This window comes from Punica granatum, chromosome 5, assembly GCF_007655135.1.
Source record: "Punica granatum isolate Tunisia-2019 chromosome 5, ASM765513v2, whole genome shotgun sequence".
NCBI lineage: Eukaryota > Viridiplantae > Streptophyta > Magnoliopsida > Myrtales > Lythraceae > Punica > Punica granatum.
This window is the reverse complement of record NC_045131.1, coordinates 24,599,706-24,617,964: the sequence shown is the minus strand read 5'-3', so window position 1 is coordinate 24,617,964 and position 18,259 is coordinate 24,599,706. Positions and strand designations below refer to the sequence as shown.

General features: G+C 41.6%; 1 protein-coding gene across 3 annotated transcripts; it reads right to left on the bottom strand.

Moving 5' to 3' along the window:
- Positions 1 to 11,080: 11,080 nt before the first annotated feature.
- LOC116207632 (protein SCAR3-like) lies at positions 11,081 to 17,476 on the bottom strand. 3 transcript variants are annotated; one of them, XM_031540666.1, is made up of 9 exons: positions 17,000 to 17,476; positions 16,313 to 16,476; positions 15,608 to 15,731; positions 15,367 to 15,499; positions 15,109 to 15,176; positions 11,906 to 15,029; positions 11,686 to 11,787; positions 11,479 to 11,589; positions 11,081 to 11,380 (listed from the first exon to the last, which is right to left on the bottom strand). In XM_031540666.1, the coding sequence occupies exons 1-9, from the start codon at positions 17,152 to 17,154 to the stop codon at positions 11,333 to 11,335; spliced, it is 4,029 nt and encodes a 1,342-aa protein (XP_031396526.1). In that variant the 5' UTR covers positions 17,155 to 17,476; the 3' UTR covers positions 11,081 to 11,332. The 3 variants fall into 3 exon arrangements, with proteins under 3 accessions (XP_031396526.1, XP_031396527.1, XP_031396528.1); XM_031540667.1 differs by having other exon boundaries at positions 16,313 to 16,468; positions 17,000 to 17,132; XM_031540668.1 differs by lacking the exon at positions 17,000 to 17,476 and having other exon boundaries at positions 15,608 to 15,742.
- Between the last annotated feature and the right edge of the window lie 783 nt (positions 17,477 to 18,259).

Sequence of the window (18,259 nt, the reverse complement as noted above, 5' to 3'; positions counted from 1 at the left end):
GAGATCGAGACTTAGCTTAGCTTAGCTTGGGGAGTTGCGAGCTAAAGCTCACGCGTGAGCTGAGGAGGAAACTCAAAATCACCGTGGAGGCGACATCGGAGCTGATGGTGCTGGCCTGGGCTTCGACGGAAAGAGGAAGAGCTCATAGGTGAGATGTTCGAGCTTGATGGCGGAGCACGGTGGAGGACGAGGCTGCAAAATCGAGTTCCCAGAGGAGGGAAATTTGCTTAAGGAACGTCAAGGAGAAGAGCCGCTGCAGAGATGGTGTCGCGATGGACTAAAAATCCTCAACATGCCGAGAGGCTGGGGCTAAAATGAAACCGTCGTCATCTCAGGTCATCGATGCTTCCAGCACCAAGAAGAAATGGAGAATGGATGGATGCTTGAAGCCGAGGAGCAACGGGGGATGGCGTTCATGGAGAAGTGATGGTGGCGTGAGTTGTTGTTTCGTGTTCTCAGGGAGCCACCTGAGCTGAGAGAAAACGTGAGGAAAAGAGGGAGTCCGAGAGAGAACTCAAACTACGGCCAAGGTCCAGTTGAGAGGGCCAGAGGGAGGCCAGTTTCAGCTGAGGGAGTTGAGGGATCGTGAAAGAGCTGAGAGTTTTTTTTTTCGGGAGTGTCAGCCAGCTGGGAAGGAGACAGAGAGTGATGTTCGGCAGCTAGGGATTTTTTAGGGAGGAGCGTTAGGGGTTTTTCGGAGAGGGAGTTCTTAGGGTTTTTTTTTTCGGGTTTTTGAGGTTCAGGAAGAAGAGGAGAGTGAGCTGGAGGTTTCCTCATTTGGACCAACCGAAAACCAAGAAAAGAAAAGAGATGAAGCATAAGAAAAGGAAATGGGGGGGGGAAGGGCAGGAACTGGCAGAGCTATGACTAGTGGTCCATGGGATGACCTAAACATCCAGAATTTTCCTGAATTGCTCATGAACCTTTCGGTCTATGTGATATTTTTCCTTGATCCCTACATGAGTTGGGCACATCCTCGTAAAATTTAAAGATCGTTTGACCTCGGGAAGTGCCCGAAACAATTTTTCTTCGACAGCTGGCCCGAACCGGGAGATTTGGTTCTAATCTGTTAGAATATATTCGATTCCGTACTAATCTAGCCGAAAACATCTCCTTTTTTTTCTGAATCTTCAATGAATTAGGAATTCAATAACGTTGGCCATGCTTGAAAATACGAAGAATTAATTTTTTTTATGGATTTTCTCCCTCGACTGGCAGAGTCTGTCTCGATTTAACAGTTTCGGGCATGGTGCGCTCAAAAATTCATAACGCTATCTCCGTATTGAATCTTGGAATGAATGACCCGTCAAATTGAACCTAACTCGATTTCCTAGGTCAAACATATGGAATTCACCCTTTTAGGTTCAGGATTGACCGTGATATGATGCGTTGAATCCCATGCTTGAGCTGTTGTATTCACTGTTTGGGCGCCCCAACTCCCATGAATTTTATCTTTTTGCTCGAATGGGCTCTCGACATGATTTTTGCATTGAAATGTCCCCGACTCACCAAACCTTGATCTAAAAATATCGAACTTGATTCTACGATCCACGAAGAAAATGATACAAAGACGTGATTTTCCCTTTGTCCACTGCCTTCGGTTCGAATATTGATAATTCGTGCCTTACTCTTCGGGATCAAGGGTGTGTGCCGCAAAATTTCATAGGTTACCCTCGCCATTTTTTGTTAAAGCTCTGGAGTCCTAGTAGAGAGCCTTGTTGATGTCCTGTCTTAGAACCGAAGGACCAAAATGGAGTGCTGACAGTGGGAATGCGAAACACCACGGGGTGCCAAGGTTTCTGTCATGTCCTATAAAGGACCAAACAACCTTTCACGGGCCTTCCCTACTTGGCTCTCTAATCCACTTTCCTAAACGTCCGAATCTATGTTAGAATGACAGAAATACTTCGGTCGGATAAAGAAGGCGATGCAGATAAGACTTACGCCTCCATGGGCTGCCCGTCTTTATCCATGGCTCGGAGTGTTTCGATCACTCTAACCCTAGGTTTGTCGGTAAATCATATATTGATAGCCATGCCCTTAAGTCGAAAAAATGTGTTTGTATAAAAAGAAAACTAGAATGTGTGAGACGGACCGTCAAGGTCAGGAGCCGATGTCAACCGATCCCTTGGACCTGCCAGGATCTGTGGAACCTAAGGGAGCCAAGCGACTAGTCGCTCCCCGCAGAAGTGATCTAAAAAGAACTCCCATATTTCGACTCGAGCAGCCTCAAATCAAGCCCAAACTTGAGTCAGAACACGCGAGTTCTTCCTAGATGTCCATACTATGCGGACCACATGTCTCAGTGTTTTATTAACAATTGTGGGTTTTCAAAAGGACATGATTACCGATTCGTGATTTATCGACTCGATTACAATTTATTAGTCGGTTTGTGAAATTTATTTAAATATCGAGTGGATTAATTAGATGAGTGGAACTCCCTAATTACTATGCATGTGGGATAGATTAAATTAAGTGGATTGTCGAACGCTTTAGTTTGCGAATTTCGAGCCGACCATTGATGGGTCGTTCAATGAGAAATCTAACTCCCTATTTTCCCGAAATTAAATCCGTTTTTAAAATTGACTTTACATGGTTAATTAAAATGATAAGGAACACTTCAAAATACACGAATCATGGGAATACAAAGTCACATCAACATTTAATTTATCAATTCTAAGTTCAAGTGAATCAATTAAGCCAATTCAAAGTTTTTAGTCAATTTCATTCCTTAAGACCGAGTCACCATGAAATTCAATTCGTACGGGCTCGTTCTCATTTCAAACAATCGATTTTAGGTCCAATCTCTTTAAAATATCAAGTTCGTGTTCAAGTCGGTTTGTATCACAACGTGCATATTTTAAGAATGTGAACTTGCTCATTAAGCTGGTTTGTACTTCTTTTCGATCAAAATTCATTTCACGACATCATCAATCATGCAAGCATTGAAGCAACCAAAAAAGAGAACCCTACACGTGCCACTAAGTTCTAAAAGTTATACCTCTCCCAAGCTAATGTTGAGATGAGCCACGTGAAGCTTCGAGTTGTCCCTCAAAAGGAACTCATTATGGGCTGCCCAAGGACACCACGGTAGTGACGAAGATATAGCAGTAACATTAGGAAGTTGCAATGAGCAAAGCGATAGCAGTGTAACAACCTGTAAGGGAAAATGAAGAGAGTAGCAGTGGCAGCGATGACTTAGTGAGCTGCAAAGAAAGGCATCTTAAGCAGTATCATGGACCTTGGAAGAGGCTCGAAAAGTAGCAGCAACACCTCGGGAAGCAAAGGAAGCAAGCAGGTGTGTCAGTGGTTAGCAGCTACAGCTCGGGTGGAAGCAAAAAGCAGCAACGTTAGGGCGCAATAGCAAACAACGACTCGAGTAGCCCCAATGGGACAAAAGCTTAGTAGCAGTCGTATCAAGTGAGGAGGTAAGAGGCAATAGCTGTTGAGCTCTAGGGGCTCGAAGAGCTCAAGGATGGGCCAAGCAACAACAATGGCTACTAGAGTAGTTCAAGGAACAAAGCTGCACATTGTAGCAACTTAGGACGGGTCGGGCAACAGAACATAGGGCGGTAGATACATCATGGGACAGAAGATAGGCGTGGACAACATAGCTGCAACTCAAGGGAAGAAGAGCGGGCAACAACTAGAAGCTCATGGAGCTCGATGAAGCTGTAACAGCAGTAACTTCATGAATAAGGGCACAACAACACCAGAGTTGCACTGGGTATCACATAGCAACACGGCAAGGAGCTCGGGGAGCTCGAGGCAAGAGCAGCTGAACCAACAACAAGAACAAGAGATGGAAATGAGAACAACAACTTCAGGAGTAGGAACCGAGAAGGGTAGTAGCGTGAGAGAGGTGGGGAGGCTTCTGTTGTGGGAAAAATGAAAGGAAATTCAGAATCGTGACGGAGTTGGTTGTGATGGTGAGAATGGAAGAGATGAAGATGGTGACAGTGGTGATGATGTGAGGGCCGCAAGAAAAGGAGATGGAGAAGTAGAAGATGGTGATGATTATTATGGATATTCCAGATTGTGTAATTGTATATTAGGGAAACCAGTATATTTGCTAATTGATGTATTTGGTAGCCTTAGATATTAGCCTAGAATACTTTTCAATTTCCTTTTTCGTGTAATATCGGACGGGCTATTTTACCTGTTCGTCGACGTAATGGAACGCAAGTTGGACCATTCCAATCTTCACATGGTGTACGGACCCAAATGTGCTCTCGTTTGGGCCCGCATGCGCCCGATCGAATCGCGCTGCTTGGGAGTGTACACCTTCCCGGGAGACGCGCGAGAAGGAGTCGCGACTTACCTGTTTACGACTTGAAGGTCAAGGGCCGGTAAGTTGCCCGGGTCTAGGGGTAAATAATACACCTAGTTTTGCTAAGGCATTGATTATTGTGGAACCGAGAAGTCCGAGTTCAGGGGTTCACGTTACGTGCGGGCTTATATCTCGCACGCCCTTTTGGTACTCTAGCTTGCTAGGTTTGCTGTTTTATTTACCGCATGAATTAAGTTGCACTCAGCTTACACGTTTTAACATCGAAAATTCGATGAACTAAACAATGTCTGTTGAGAAGTAGAGAGAGAAGTAGGCTCGTGTGTCGGGGAATCGGTTCACTATCTTCGCGCTACAGTTCATCAAACCATGATGGTTGAATTCCTGCGTGAGCCGAAACCGCGAGATCTTGGGATTACTCTTGTCTGAGCAAGCATTAGACCGATTCGATTGGTTCGACTCTCGGACCGTTCGCTCACCGATCGAGATTCTTACAGGAAATGTATGTACAAAGTAAAGTCCTCGCAATACTCTCAAAATAATACAACAAATTACAAATTACAAATGCTTGAATCCCAGTCAATTTACGTTCGGTTATTATTCCGTTCCAACTCGCTGTGAGTTTAAGGAAAAAAATCGAAAAACTGAAATTCAAATGCGCTCTCAGTGAATGGGGCGTTGGACCCCGTGATCGATAATCAAAGCGTTGGACCCGAGTGCAATGCGTCCTATGAGTCGGGCTCGACCTGCATGGACAAACATGAGTAGAAAAGTAACAAACAACATGCAAATTGCAAACAAGATATTTGTTATTGCCAAGTGTATGTTGGTTAACAAGTTATTAACTGGGGTATTTTGGGCATACAAATGACCTATGCTAAGCAAACAAACGTGCGCAAAACATTTTGCATTCATCTTTGTTTCAAGGACCTGACAGACATGACGTCTGTCGTCAAATCCTTTGTGTGTTTGCTTTTAAAGTTGTTCTGTATTGCGACACTGTAATGCTTACAGATTATTACAAAACATGCGTTTTGTCCAAAAAGCCTAGAACCTAATGCCCTAATCCACTACTGTCCATGTGTGCTTAGATCGAATGCATGTTTAGTCAGGTAATTGTGTTTTGATCCAGAATACCCGACTAAATACCTGAAACTAAGCTAGAATGACAGAAACTCATCAGTTAGATAAGAAAAGGTTGTGCAGATGAACTTGCGCCTGAACTGGTAACCCGTTCCTATCCTAATACCGTTGTATTTCTGTCAAATTAACCCTAGGGATTTGTCGCTAAATTGCAAAATAACGATTTTGCCCTTGAGTTGAAAATTGTTTTCAGAAAAGGGAAACAACGTGATGCGGGCACCTCGACCTGTAGTCGGTGTCGACCAATTCCCTAGATCTTTCAGGGTTGTGCAAGAACCCCGAAAAAGCCAAAGAACCGATCAATTTGACTGGAAGTGATCTAGAAAAATCTTTTGTATCCTGACCTAAATTAACTGAAATCAGGTAGAAACTCAAGTCGAGATATACAAGTCCTTTCTAGACGTCTGTGCAACATCGGACCACGTTTTTCGGGTTTTGAAATATACAAGTTTTGAAAGGGCACTAATGTCATTTGACAACTTGTCGATGCAAGTTATCAGTTAATGGCCAATTCATGCAAGATTATTAATGCCAGGTGGATTTAATCGTGTGAACATCCCGATTAACTCGTTGGTGGGATTACAACTTATGAATTATTGCCGAATGCAGTAAATGTGCAGGTTACAAACAATCAGACAGATCATGAATTGATCCAATGAATGGATTCTGAATACCCAAAAAGCTTAATTTAATGAAAACGATTCATGATACAGCGACTAAGATGGAGTCCAGAAAGGTCGAGGATAATTTGGTCAAAATGACCAAAATACCCTCATAACCCAAATGGCTCCGAAAGAGTAATCGATACATGAATCCATACATTTTGTTGGGAAAACAACATTTTAAAAGGACTTTTAATGCGAGATTTTGTGATGATATTGAGAATGCAATTACACAAAATCCAAGAAACGGACTTAGCCCGGGCTAAGGAAACTACATGTGACCCAAAATGGCTCAAGAGGCTCTCGGCCTCTTTCCCTAAAGGAAGGCCGAGAGATCCCTTGACCCAAGTCGGGTCTCATGGAGTTTCCTCATCCCGTTTTCGGTCGTTTCTCACATGTTCCAACAGCAAACACAATAAATAGCACGTATTTAACAAAGTTGGTATCGCCATGATTAGGGTAACACGTTTAAACATGCAAACATGCACAAATATGTTATTTATGAAATCGATAAACGATACTGAATTCATGGATGCTAGAAAACATTAAAAAAAAATCAAGAACCAACTTGAATCGCGACAAGAAGACCACCCCTAGCTCGAAAAGACCAAAATAGCATTTGGTCACCTGGCTTGGAGGTAAACTGGAGAGCTCTTTTGATTTTTTCGGGTAGGAATGATCTTCTTGACTGCGATTCAAACATTTCTCGATATGCTAACACGTCACACGATGATAAACATGCATAATATAACATAGAAATGCATAAAACGTAAGCTTGCTAATAAATCTAACTTAATACACATTATTCATCCATAAACATGCAAAAAAAAATGTAAAAATCCTCGTTTCTTTAAGTCGGGAATGTTATACCTAGCCTCGGGATACGAGGAAAGAGTCGAAGAAGGGCTGGACAGTTGGGTGACTCAGCTGGACTCTCGGACAGGTGCTCGAGTGAGCAAGCACGGGCATACGGGGTGTTGGAGAGCGCGGTTGGGGCGCTCGAGCACGCAGTTGGGAGGCAGATGTGCACAGAAGTGCGCGCTGGCATGCGTGCTAGGGCGTTTGGGAGCCAGGAGCACGCGGGATGTGGGCGAGCGCGCAGGAGCACAGGCGTGCGTTGGAGCATCAATCGGAGCGTAGCGTGCGCAGGCGTCTGAGCGCGCAGGCGTGCGAGGATGTGCACGCGACTAGGCACTCGAGAGCATGAAATGGACCCGAAATGATGAGCTAACAACTTCAAATCAAAATCTAAGTTCAGAATAAAACTCCAAGGATCCAAAATATGTGGGATATGGATTTTGGTCGAGTTTGGATTTACAACTATAAACTAATCAATATTTTTAAGGGGTATTTACCTAAAATGGCCCATGGTTTGCCCGTTTTGTCAAATCTATCCCATGGTTTACTTTTTGTATCAAATATATCTCGGCGTTATCTTTTCCGTCAACATCTAACGACCGTGCTGACGTGACGCCTACATGACAAGTGTGGCCCACTATCTTTCCACGTGTCACGTCAGCACGGCCATTAGATGTTGACGGAAAAGATAACGCCGGGATAGATTTGATGCAAAAAGTAAATCATGGGATAGATTTGATAAAAAAAAAACATACGATAAATTTGACAAAATTGACAAACCATGGGCCATTTTAGATAAAAACCCCTATTTTTAAAGAGTATGTATAATAAATTATACAAACTTCTACCACGAATAACACTTCCTTGCAACGTGCAGGTGAATGGCTAGTATACTTTAACACGTGAATGATAAGTCACTTTCCTAGGTTTTATGTCCTTACGGTACAAGATAAATTGCAATACGTACCTTATAGATGCTTAACACGGATATGCATATCCAATTGAAATGAAACTAATGTTTGTGCTTTCAATTGCGAAATACTTGAACAAAAACCCCGTAACAATAACATGTAGTCATAAAAAATCTATCCTGTCTAGGAAAAAAAAATACTGAACTTTGAACTCAGATGAAAATTGATCGTTGAAAGGTTAAAATAAATTCTCGCAGAAAGAAAAATTCAATGAGTTTATACCACAACTCGGATGGGCCCGAGATTTGAATTGAAGGAGGCGAGCTCCTTGCAAATAGAATGGTAATTTTTCTTAAAGTTTGGGGAGGGGCAGCGATTGCCCCCTCAGCCCCTATATACTCCATCCGCCACAACCTTTTTCGATTACAAGGGAGACTAATAAACCTAATACATAATATAAATATTAAATATCTAATAAAGGGGTATGGATAATTTCACTGAATATCGAATTTGGGACCTCTTGGTCATCAGGCGAGAAGTACGCAACTCCGTTATACCCCCTCTTGATTCCATCCGCCACAACCTATCAGTATGAGGTTTTATGATGGATGCGGGTCTAACAGCTTATGAGTCAAGTGAAAATTTTACATGATATCATAGCGAGTTACATATCCATTTGAGTTCACATCCCATTAGGTCCAATCCATTATCGAGTGCAATCAAAGTGTGCTTTGGGTTTATTAGCCCGTGGGCGGGAACTCATGGTCATGAAAACAATTAAGGAAAATTCAATAGATTTATTAAAGAGGATTTAGAGCAGTGACGTATGCCCACACTTGATGATCAATACGTATCAGGTTCGATATTTAGATGGGATTATCAGAGTCCCTTTATTAGATATTTAAATTTTTCATTTCATTGTACTATGCACATAATCTCTCTTATAACCGAAAAATTAAATAAATTTATGAGAAATTGAATATTGCGGCCTTTCAACTCAAGTTTTGGGATGGATATAAACCATTGGAAATATTATATCCATATATAAATGTCGAGAGTGAGATCCATCTCGGACAGCCATATTGGTGTTTTGTGCATATCGCATGTGCTGCCAATTCTGATTTTATATTATAAGAAATATAAAATATCGAAACCATCACATGGGCTTGTGACAGTTGTCGAACATTATCCTTTTTTTTTTTGTTTGGGATCAAATTTTGGAAATACAAATCATTTTGATTTTGATTTGCTGCTTTTCCGCTTATATTCCGTTACAAAGCAAAGGAAGTGGCATTATCATATTCTGCGTAACTCTACCATCCGCGACGGTCCGGTGGTTAAAAAACTTACTTCCGGGTGATTTATTAACTCGACATTTGGATTAGAATCCCCTCTAGAAATATGCTTTTCGCTTGGACTTAAGGGACACCGACTTCCGTGAACTATATTATGTCTTTAATAGCGCTATGCTGATGGAAATAGTATTTATGCTGGTTGTTCTGTTTGCCCTACAAATTCACAGTTGAATACGAGCGTCTGAATATTGCGTAACGAGGTGGCAAGATTATAATCACTGTGACCCACTATTTTATCTATATAAATATATATATTTAGCACATCCCTATGTAAATTGTCCGTGATATATAAATTAATCTTTCTCTTTGTTTTTTTTTTTAAATTTTTGATAGGCAACGTTTGATTAAATTAACAGCCCTGCAATGGAAAACCCCCACATGAACTACCGTCTCTTTTGCAGCAGGTCATGCAGAACTGAAACCAGTTATTATCAGAGGACCGGAGTAATTCTTTCGGAACTCATGAAATTATCATGAACTACCGTCTAATCGGGGATGAGAACTCCGAAAATGCAGGTTATGGAATTAAAATATCCATTCTACAGGCACGCGTTTTGCAGACCTTTACCTTTTTTGTTTCATAAATAAAGTTTGAAAGTACTTTATAGGTAATTATAGTTGATCATATTTATAGTTTATCTATTGTATTATAGATAAAAATGAATTTATCGTTGATAATTGTTATTCATTTAGCATTTCTAATCGTATATTTCAATGCAGTGAAAGAAAACTCGACCAATCGGAGATTCAAAGTTGCGTAAATGCTGATGTGATATATTTTCATAAACGAATAGAAAACTCTCATCACACCATATCAGAGAATCTACTATAAATACCTACCGTAGATAGATAGATAGATAGATAGATGGTTCAGTTTTTAGAAGATCGATAGTCTGTTAACGGCCGATAGATTGGATAGATAGAGCACAATATAATATCCTATTTATTGCTGAGGAATCTTAAAGGGCCACTTGTAATAGTTCTGTCTGTTTCTTAATTTGTCAAATGCATCTCTCTTCAATCTCAAGGCATTGACTATTCAATTCCTTGTATTTATTACAGGAAATTAATGGGAGACACTTCGATGTCTGTTGGTCCCCCCAATTTTCACTTTAAGAAATGCTAGTGGCCTAAATAACCACGTTTGAAAGATATTCAGCGAAAAAATAAAAAATAAATAAAAGAAAAACATTTAAAAGCTAATAAATATACGAGTTAGCTTGACTGGATTAGTCAGTACTTAATTGAATTTTCAAATATCAGAGTTCACATTGAAAAAATATACGAGTTGCTTGATTTGGGAAAAAAATTATAAATGGATGTGATTTTCTTTTTAAAATTTCACTGGTTGGATTAATTTTAGAAATACGAGTAAATTGTGTGATTTTATATGCAATTTAGCTAATGCTAGCCCTCCCGCATGAGTGAAGCGCATGGCCCAAGATTATTCTCATGTTTTTATGGTTGTTTTTTCACTCGACTTTTAGAATTTGCTTATATTTTTTTTAAAGAAAATACATAATAAAAGAAATAATGGAAGAAATTTTAAGAAAATAGAGCGGATTTAAATTTTATTTTACTTTTCAATAATTTCTTAAAAATAGGATAGATTTCGACAGTTCGTGTATAAAATAAAGTTTTAACACTGGGTAAGTGGGAACACTAACGAAACGAAATTTTTCTTCAAATATTAGTATAATGTATGCGTACATAAATATATACACATATGCGCACGTACGATCTGGTGGTATCGTCAAAGTTTGATGGCTTTTATATTCTTTCCACAGCCTCTCCTCGACATTTTGGGGTTCAGGAAGGGAAATAGGGTCAGAAATTTTATGGGTTATAAGTGGATCATTTTTCTCAGAGCATAAGCTAACAGTTTGAATTGCAGAGCGGCCCTGCGCGAGCCGAAAAATTCATAGATCGTGTCTAACATGATAAAGGAATCGATGGAATGACAGGATACAAAGCTTAACCCCTACAAATTTATAATTACAGACGGAAAGAAAGACAACCTCAGACATTATTCACATGTACAAATGTACGTTGCGAATAAAACAAAACATCTCCCTCAAAGGTAACTCGAGGTCACTACGTACGTCGAGTGAAAATTCAAGTGTCGCTCCAACTATCGTCCTCCCCATCATCGCTCCCAACAGCCTGAAATCCCGCATTTGAGATGATATTTTCATCAGGTCATGCAACAGACTGAGGACCGACAAAAAGACAATTGTAAAAGAAAGGGTCATGTGTGAAACCTGGCGAATGGCATTCGCTTTCTTGAGAATTGCACACACTTTAACGTTCGCTGTCACTGCCTGTGTAGGAGCAGTGGTCTTCGCAGTAGCAGTTCGTCTGAGGTTGAACGACTGGACAAAGTAAAATCAGTCGCATATGATGTTAACGTGTTAAGTGATCTTGAAAGCAATAAACTGTGTAACTTAGCTAGAACAGGATGCGCTCACCTTTGCTCGGATCTGTTGCAGAAAATCTTCCTTGTCATCAGGCGCCAGCCCATTAGCCCCCTCAGGAAAAGATTCCTTGTTCGCATTTGATTTCTGCTGATCCTGAAGCAGCATTACATAACACGTCATCGTACATAGCTTATATATGTATATCACTCAAAATGTTAAATGTAATACCGGGGAAGAAGGGGGAATGAAGCGGGTTATAAAACCAGAATACCTTTCTTTCCATAGCAACTTGGACGATCTCTTTGACGATATTCTGAGGCCTTACAGGAGTTAGTTTAGGTTGCGGTTGGACATGAGAAGCCAAATGATTTGAGTGGATTGCATTGTTTAGAGCCGCGGAAGCTTCTTTTACATCTTCTGCCACATCAACACCAGGCTTCACACCCCGCCAGTCAGCTGGAGGAAGAGGTGGAGGAGGTGGAGTAGGTTGACCGGGTGACTGCAGTGAGAAATCATTACTCCTTGGTTCAGGCATAACATCCTTTTCTTGCTTCGGGAAAGATTTGATTGCATCGAAGCTGGGAAGGTTGAGTCCCTGACCACTGACACAACCTGGAAACGAGTGGATTGGTTCCACACCATTGTCGGGATCTAACCTTACAGCTTCCTTCGCATGGTTTGCATAACTAGTTGGTGCTGAAGCAGACTCCATTGAGAGCCTGCCCAAAGCATCATGTGCATCGGATTCCCACTGTTCAGAATTTGACTCAGAGTGATTGCTCATATAGTCATTAGAGCTATTAGGAGATGACCGGCAAAACGTGTCGTCATCGTCGTCATCATCAGAATCGAAACCGCCCCCATCAAGTTGGACAGCAGGTTGCGGTACCAATTGAAATGAAGCAAACATGTCTCTAACTTTTTCTCGACTGTTACTTTCATCAGAAAACTTCAAACCAAGCTTGGAAGTCTCGAAGTCATTCACTGGATGGAAAGATATTTTCATGTGCTCGAGTGGAGGTGATGGCGGGAATGAGTTTACAGGTGAGATAGTTTCAAACTGATCCATACAGGTCCCGTCCACAACTGTTTGATGTGAAGGTTCGTGCTGCCCACCAGCTAGAGATATGTCAGAAGAAGGTAAGTCTGGTTTTTCATCATAGACCAGGGAAAGCTTCTTCCGGAAGCTGTTTACAAACAACCTATGACCAAGTCCAAAAACTCCAGATGAATTATCATCATTCTCCTTGGTAGTTTCAGCAGGTGCGGCTTGGGCTGTTGGAGCAATGGGAACCGCACTACCTGGGGCCACGACACTGATTGAACTCGAGCCATGCCCATTAGTGTGACCAAATACGTTGGTGTGATTCGACTGGCAAGAGTTATCTATTCGAGGACTTGGATCAGAGAGTGATGAGACCAGGGTTGTCTTTTTTACAAAAGGACCAACTTCATCATTTTCACCAAGATGCAACTTTTCCCTGCCATCATCGTCTTTTGGCATCGAAGCTGGGACTGAGGGATTGGAATCTACATTAGGATTATCAGTTGGAGCAAAAACTGGCGGCTTTGCTGGTTGAAGTCCCAGTAGACCTCCGTTTGTCCAAAAATCAACGTCAGCAAGCTTGACAGGAAACTCTTGATGCTTGGAAGAGCTGCTCCTGATCTCATCTTGGGATTGAGAGGACCCAGGAGAAGATGGTTCATGTGTAGCAGTTTCTACCTTCGAATCATCAAGAACATAGTTCTGGCAAACACTAATGTCTGGTAAACAATCAGAATTAGCAGATACCACAGCAACTTCAGGAACTTGTTCTTCAGCAGAAATTTCAGAAGCAGCAGCTTCAGGCAAATCTAGAGGCATCCTTTTATCAGAGATGACATTGGAAGCAACATCAGACTCCACATTAGAAGGGTAGTGGTCTAAACTATGTGATGTCAGCTCCTCCACTGCAACCCTTTTTTCTCTATCTTGTGCCTTGTATGAGAACTTCTCCACCTCGCGTTTCGTCTGATAATCGTGATCAGTTTCAGATTCTGATTCGATGGTATTAAGTGCATCCACATAATGGTCTATTTCACTATCAATGTCATCAGTCTGATCCTCATCAGTGATCGGTTTTGAGAGGCTCTCACCGTTGCGTGGGATGTCAAGCTCATCCACTTTTGTAGCAATAAGAGTTTCGTCCTCCCGCTCACAGACATTTAAGTGAGGAAAAACCAACTCTGAAGCTACATCTCTACAGATGTTTCGCTCAATGGTCTGCGTTATTTCAGTTTTCTCCTCCCAAGTGACAGAAGACAAATTGGATGCAGCACATTCCTGCAATGTCCTAGGTGGAGAATGGGAGCTGCTAGATATAGCAGTACTTTCTTCCTCTTGGGAAACCAGACCAACAGAAGCCACATGCTGCATCAGCAGGGCAGATGAACCAACATGATCCACATGTAATGTATCAGCAGTACTTTCAGCCTTGGAACCTTTCTTCCTCATACTGCTAGATATAGTGGCACTATTTTCCTCTCGGGACACTGAACCAACAGAATCCCCGTGCTGCATCTGTAGGGTAGATGAGGACTTGGAACCTTTTTTCCTCGTACTGCTAGATATACTGGCCCCACTATCCTCACAGGACACTGAGCCAACAGAATCCCCGTGCTGCATCTGTAGGGTAGATGAGGACTTGGAACCTTTTTTCCTCGTACTGCTAGATATACTGGGCCCACTATCCTCACAGGACACTGAACCAACAGAATCCCCGTGCTGCATCTGTAGGGTAGATGAGGACTTGGAACCTTTTTTCCTCGTACTGCTAGATATACTGGTGCCACTATCCTCACAGGACACTGAACCAACAGAATCCTCATGCTGCATCTGTTTTGTAGACGAGGCCTTGGAACTTTTCTTCCTCATACTGCTAGCTATACTGGGACTTTCTTCCTCATGTGAGACTGAACCAATAGAATCCTCGTGCTGCATCTGTTGGGTAGTTAAGGCCTTGGAAACTTTCTTCCTCGTACTGCTAGCTATACTGGCACTTCCTTCCTCACAGGACATTGAACCAATAGAATCCTCGTGCTGCATCAGCTGGGCAGATGAGGTCTTGAAACCTTTCTTCCTCGTAATGCTAGAAGCATTGAAACTTTCTTCATCACGGGAAAAGGAACCAACAGAATCCTCATGCTGCATCAGCCTAGAAGATGATGATCTATTAGATGCACGTTCATTGAGTTGCATGTTGTCGCTCTGACTGAAGATACATTCAATGTATCCAGAACCAGATCTAGAATCAAACGAATTTAAGCGATCTCCCATGCCAGAGTCAAATGTCAAATCTTCCATTGAAACAGTCGGAGAAGCTTGCCCATTAGCTAGAGCTGAAGAGAATCGCAGTCTGCACGTAATAACATAATATTTAATCCGAAGCTAATCGCGAGATGTATATAGTATACTTTATATTTTGGCTGCCGTACCTGCTACCGTGGCTGGATAATGAGTTCCCACGTGAAAATTCACCATTCTTCAGCAACGATTTTTTCTTCTGTAGAATTATAAGCCAGTTTAAATCCCCAGTATCAAGTTTACGTGCAAAAAGGATTTCATATCAACATCATTGAATGAAGACTCACAGTTAGCAGAGTAATAATGAAAATGAAAAACAATCACTTAACATTAAAAGAAAGTGGTGATGTCAGTGAAACCATCTAATCAGCCTTTACATAGATATGTACCTTAATTTTACGAGCCTTCTTGTCTCTGCGGATTTTTACAGGATTTGATTCGTCTATTCTCATTGATACTCTTCTGAAAAAGGTTGGATCTGAATATCTCCTCAAGCATGATCCTGGGCCTCCAGTTTCAAATCTAATAGACGGAGACAAATAGGGAAAAAAGGAAATATTCAAAACCCATTCACAATTAGAAGCATAGCTTGTTTTTTTCGTCCAAAGTATTTGCCAAGAACAGCATTACTTGTCGAGCAAATGAAGACGAGGAGGATCACAACATTCTTCATAGGAGTCCATGATAAATCGTGGCAAGTCATTGTCGATAAAATGATGTTGCTCATTTCGAATCCGGGCATGCCAATCAGAACCTGCAAAGCAACTGCTTAACCGTAAGGATTTGAATCATTTGGAAGATGCAAGCAGGATGTTAGAATAATGATGTCACTATAATATATAAAGTATAAACAGATCAATAAGAGTCCCAGTAAACTTAAAATTAATTTCCCCCCACAAGCCGATTTACATGCTGGGATGAGAAGGCTCGAGTCAAAAGTTTATTTTTCCGCTAAAAGTAGATTCACTTCAATGGGAATATGAAGATTATCTACCCTAACTATTCATTCTGATTGTCACAAGTTCTAAGTTATACAAAAGCGAAGAGTCAGTTGTAATCTAACGAATAAATGGAGTTAGGACTAGGTGAAAGCAGTATGTAGGCAAAATGCAGGTTAACTGTGTTGAGTCATAATAATCTAACAGACCGTGCAGTAATCATATGAACTGTGAAATTTCTTTCCATGAGGACAAGGAATGGCAAGAGTGGACGACTCATATTTATAACCCCCAAAGGACAGGACATGAGAAGTCAAAAGCACAAGTCAATCACACAAGTTAAGTTGGAAGCGACAAAATTAAACAGAGCACAGAGCTCCAGATAATGGATTCATACCAGCTGTGTAAGCAAAATGTACGTGGCTCGTTTGGGCCAACACTCTCTTCTCCAAGGAAGGAAGAGCAGCTTCAATGCGTTGAACACGACCCAACAAATTATGACTTCGAGAAGCCGTTGTCATAGCTTGCTCCTGCAAGCCATGAAAAACCTCGGCTGCAAAACTAGAACCGAGATACACTCTATCAGCGTTAAAAGTTGAAACTGAATGGACAAACAAAATGTTCATAAAAGCAACAAAAGTCCATGAAATGGCAGCTCCAAGGACAACGATAGGATCAAAAACAAAACTTTTTTTAGCGAAGGGAAAATGGCAACAACTGAGATTGCAATGGTGCCATTCCTTCCCATTACTGAAGCCATCATCAAGTCAAATTGCAACGAAATAAAGCCATCAAACAACCAACAGCCCCAAAGCAAAAGTCGGGAAAAGCTTATGAGACAATCAAGGGAGCGAAAATCCGCATGTCAGATTCGAATGTTCTATGAAGTAAAGAAACACAGTCAAAGGAAGTTCCATTTTAGCAATTCAGAGCGAATTTGTCGCCAACATCAAGAGCTTCATTCGGTCTGCTTCAGCTAATTGCTGCTCTACAGTACCAACCATTCAATTCAATCAGCAGAAAACTGACTGAAAAAAAGGGCTGAAAATCGATAAATTAGCAGACAGGGCAAGCGGAAAATTACTCAGCGAGATCGCCCAACTGGCGCAAGATCCCGACGAGACCGGCGACGGCGACTCCGTCGAGGACGGCCTTGGGATCTTCCCGGCTGGCCTCGCTGTACAGCTCGGGCTTCCCAAGGGCGTGCTCGTTCCTGAGCTGGAACCTCACGAGCGGCATCCCTCTCTGCCCCTATCTCTGTTTCTCTACCTCTAGAAGCAAAGCCGCAGCCGGGTATGTTCGTACGCTGACGGCGAAGGAGGTTGGAGCAGCGAGGGCGAAGGGGACTGAGCAGTGGCCCCAAGTGAATGATGGAGTGAATTGAAGGAAAAGCGAATCTTGAGAGTAAATGCTGTTTCAGGAGGTTAGGTGGCTAGATTGAAGCAGCTTAACTGCCCAGAGAGAGAGAGTTGAGAGTGACAGAGAGAGATTAAGGAAGACGATGAACAAGAAGAAGACATTGCCAACTCTGCAAGGCACTCTCTCTCCGGACATGGAAGATCACTGTCCCCTCCTCCCCCTTTCTCTCTCTAGCTATCTGCCTGCAGGATGAAATGACGATAATGGGCACGGATATTTAGTGGAAAGACGGGATTGCCCCTCGATAGAATGACGATTTTGCCCTTATGACGTGATCTTCCGGTTGGGACTCTGGAAAGATGCGGGGGAAGAGAGTAACGTGGGCGGCACGACGGTTTCTGTGATTTGACTTCATTAACCCTCTCGTACGATTTCGATAAACTCTCTTTTCCATCGGAAATTCAATGGTTGAGCAGCTGAACCTTCGGTCGACTAAGCGCGAAAGTCTTCGCACTTAATCGGTCTTCTCGTGCGAAATGTTTTCATATTTCAAAAATAATATCTCGTATAAGAGAAATTTCTCATTACGAAACATTGTTCTCGGAGGACAAAAGGTTTTGGCAAGAGAGGAACCATATTCCGTACAATAGAAATTTCAGTGTAAAATCTTGTTTTTGAGGCGTGAAAGTTTTGTGCACTCTTTCCGCTGAAGGTTTAGTGGCTGAACTGTAGAATTTCTGATTTCTAGCATAATTTTTATAAGAAAAATTAAAAATTGGCTTCCAATATTCGTATGAACATAATTATTACGAACGAGACTTGTTTTTTTCTCAATTATAAGAGAGGAAGAAAGGGAATAGCAAAGCAATTTTGATTCTTCGAAATGTATTGCTTTTCCTTTACTTTTTCTTTTAAGATAAAAAATTTGAAGAAAAAATTAATAATTATGCTATTTAATTAAAGATAAATAGAGTTTAGTAGAGTA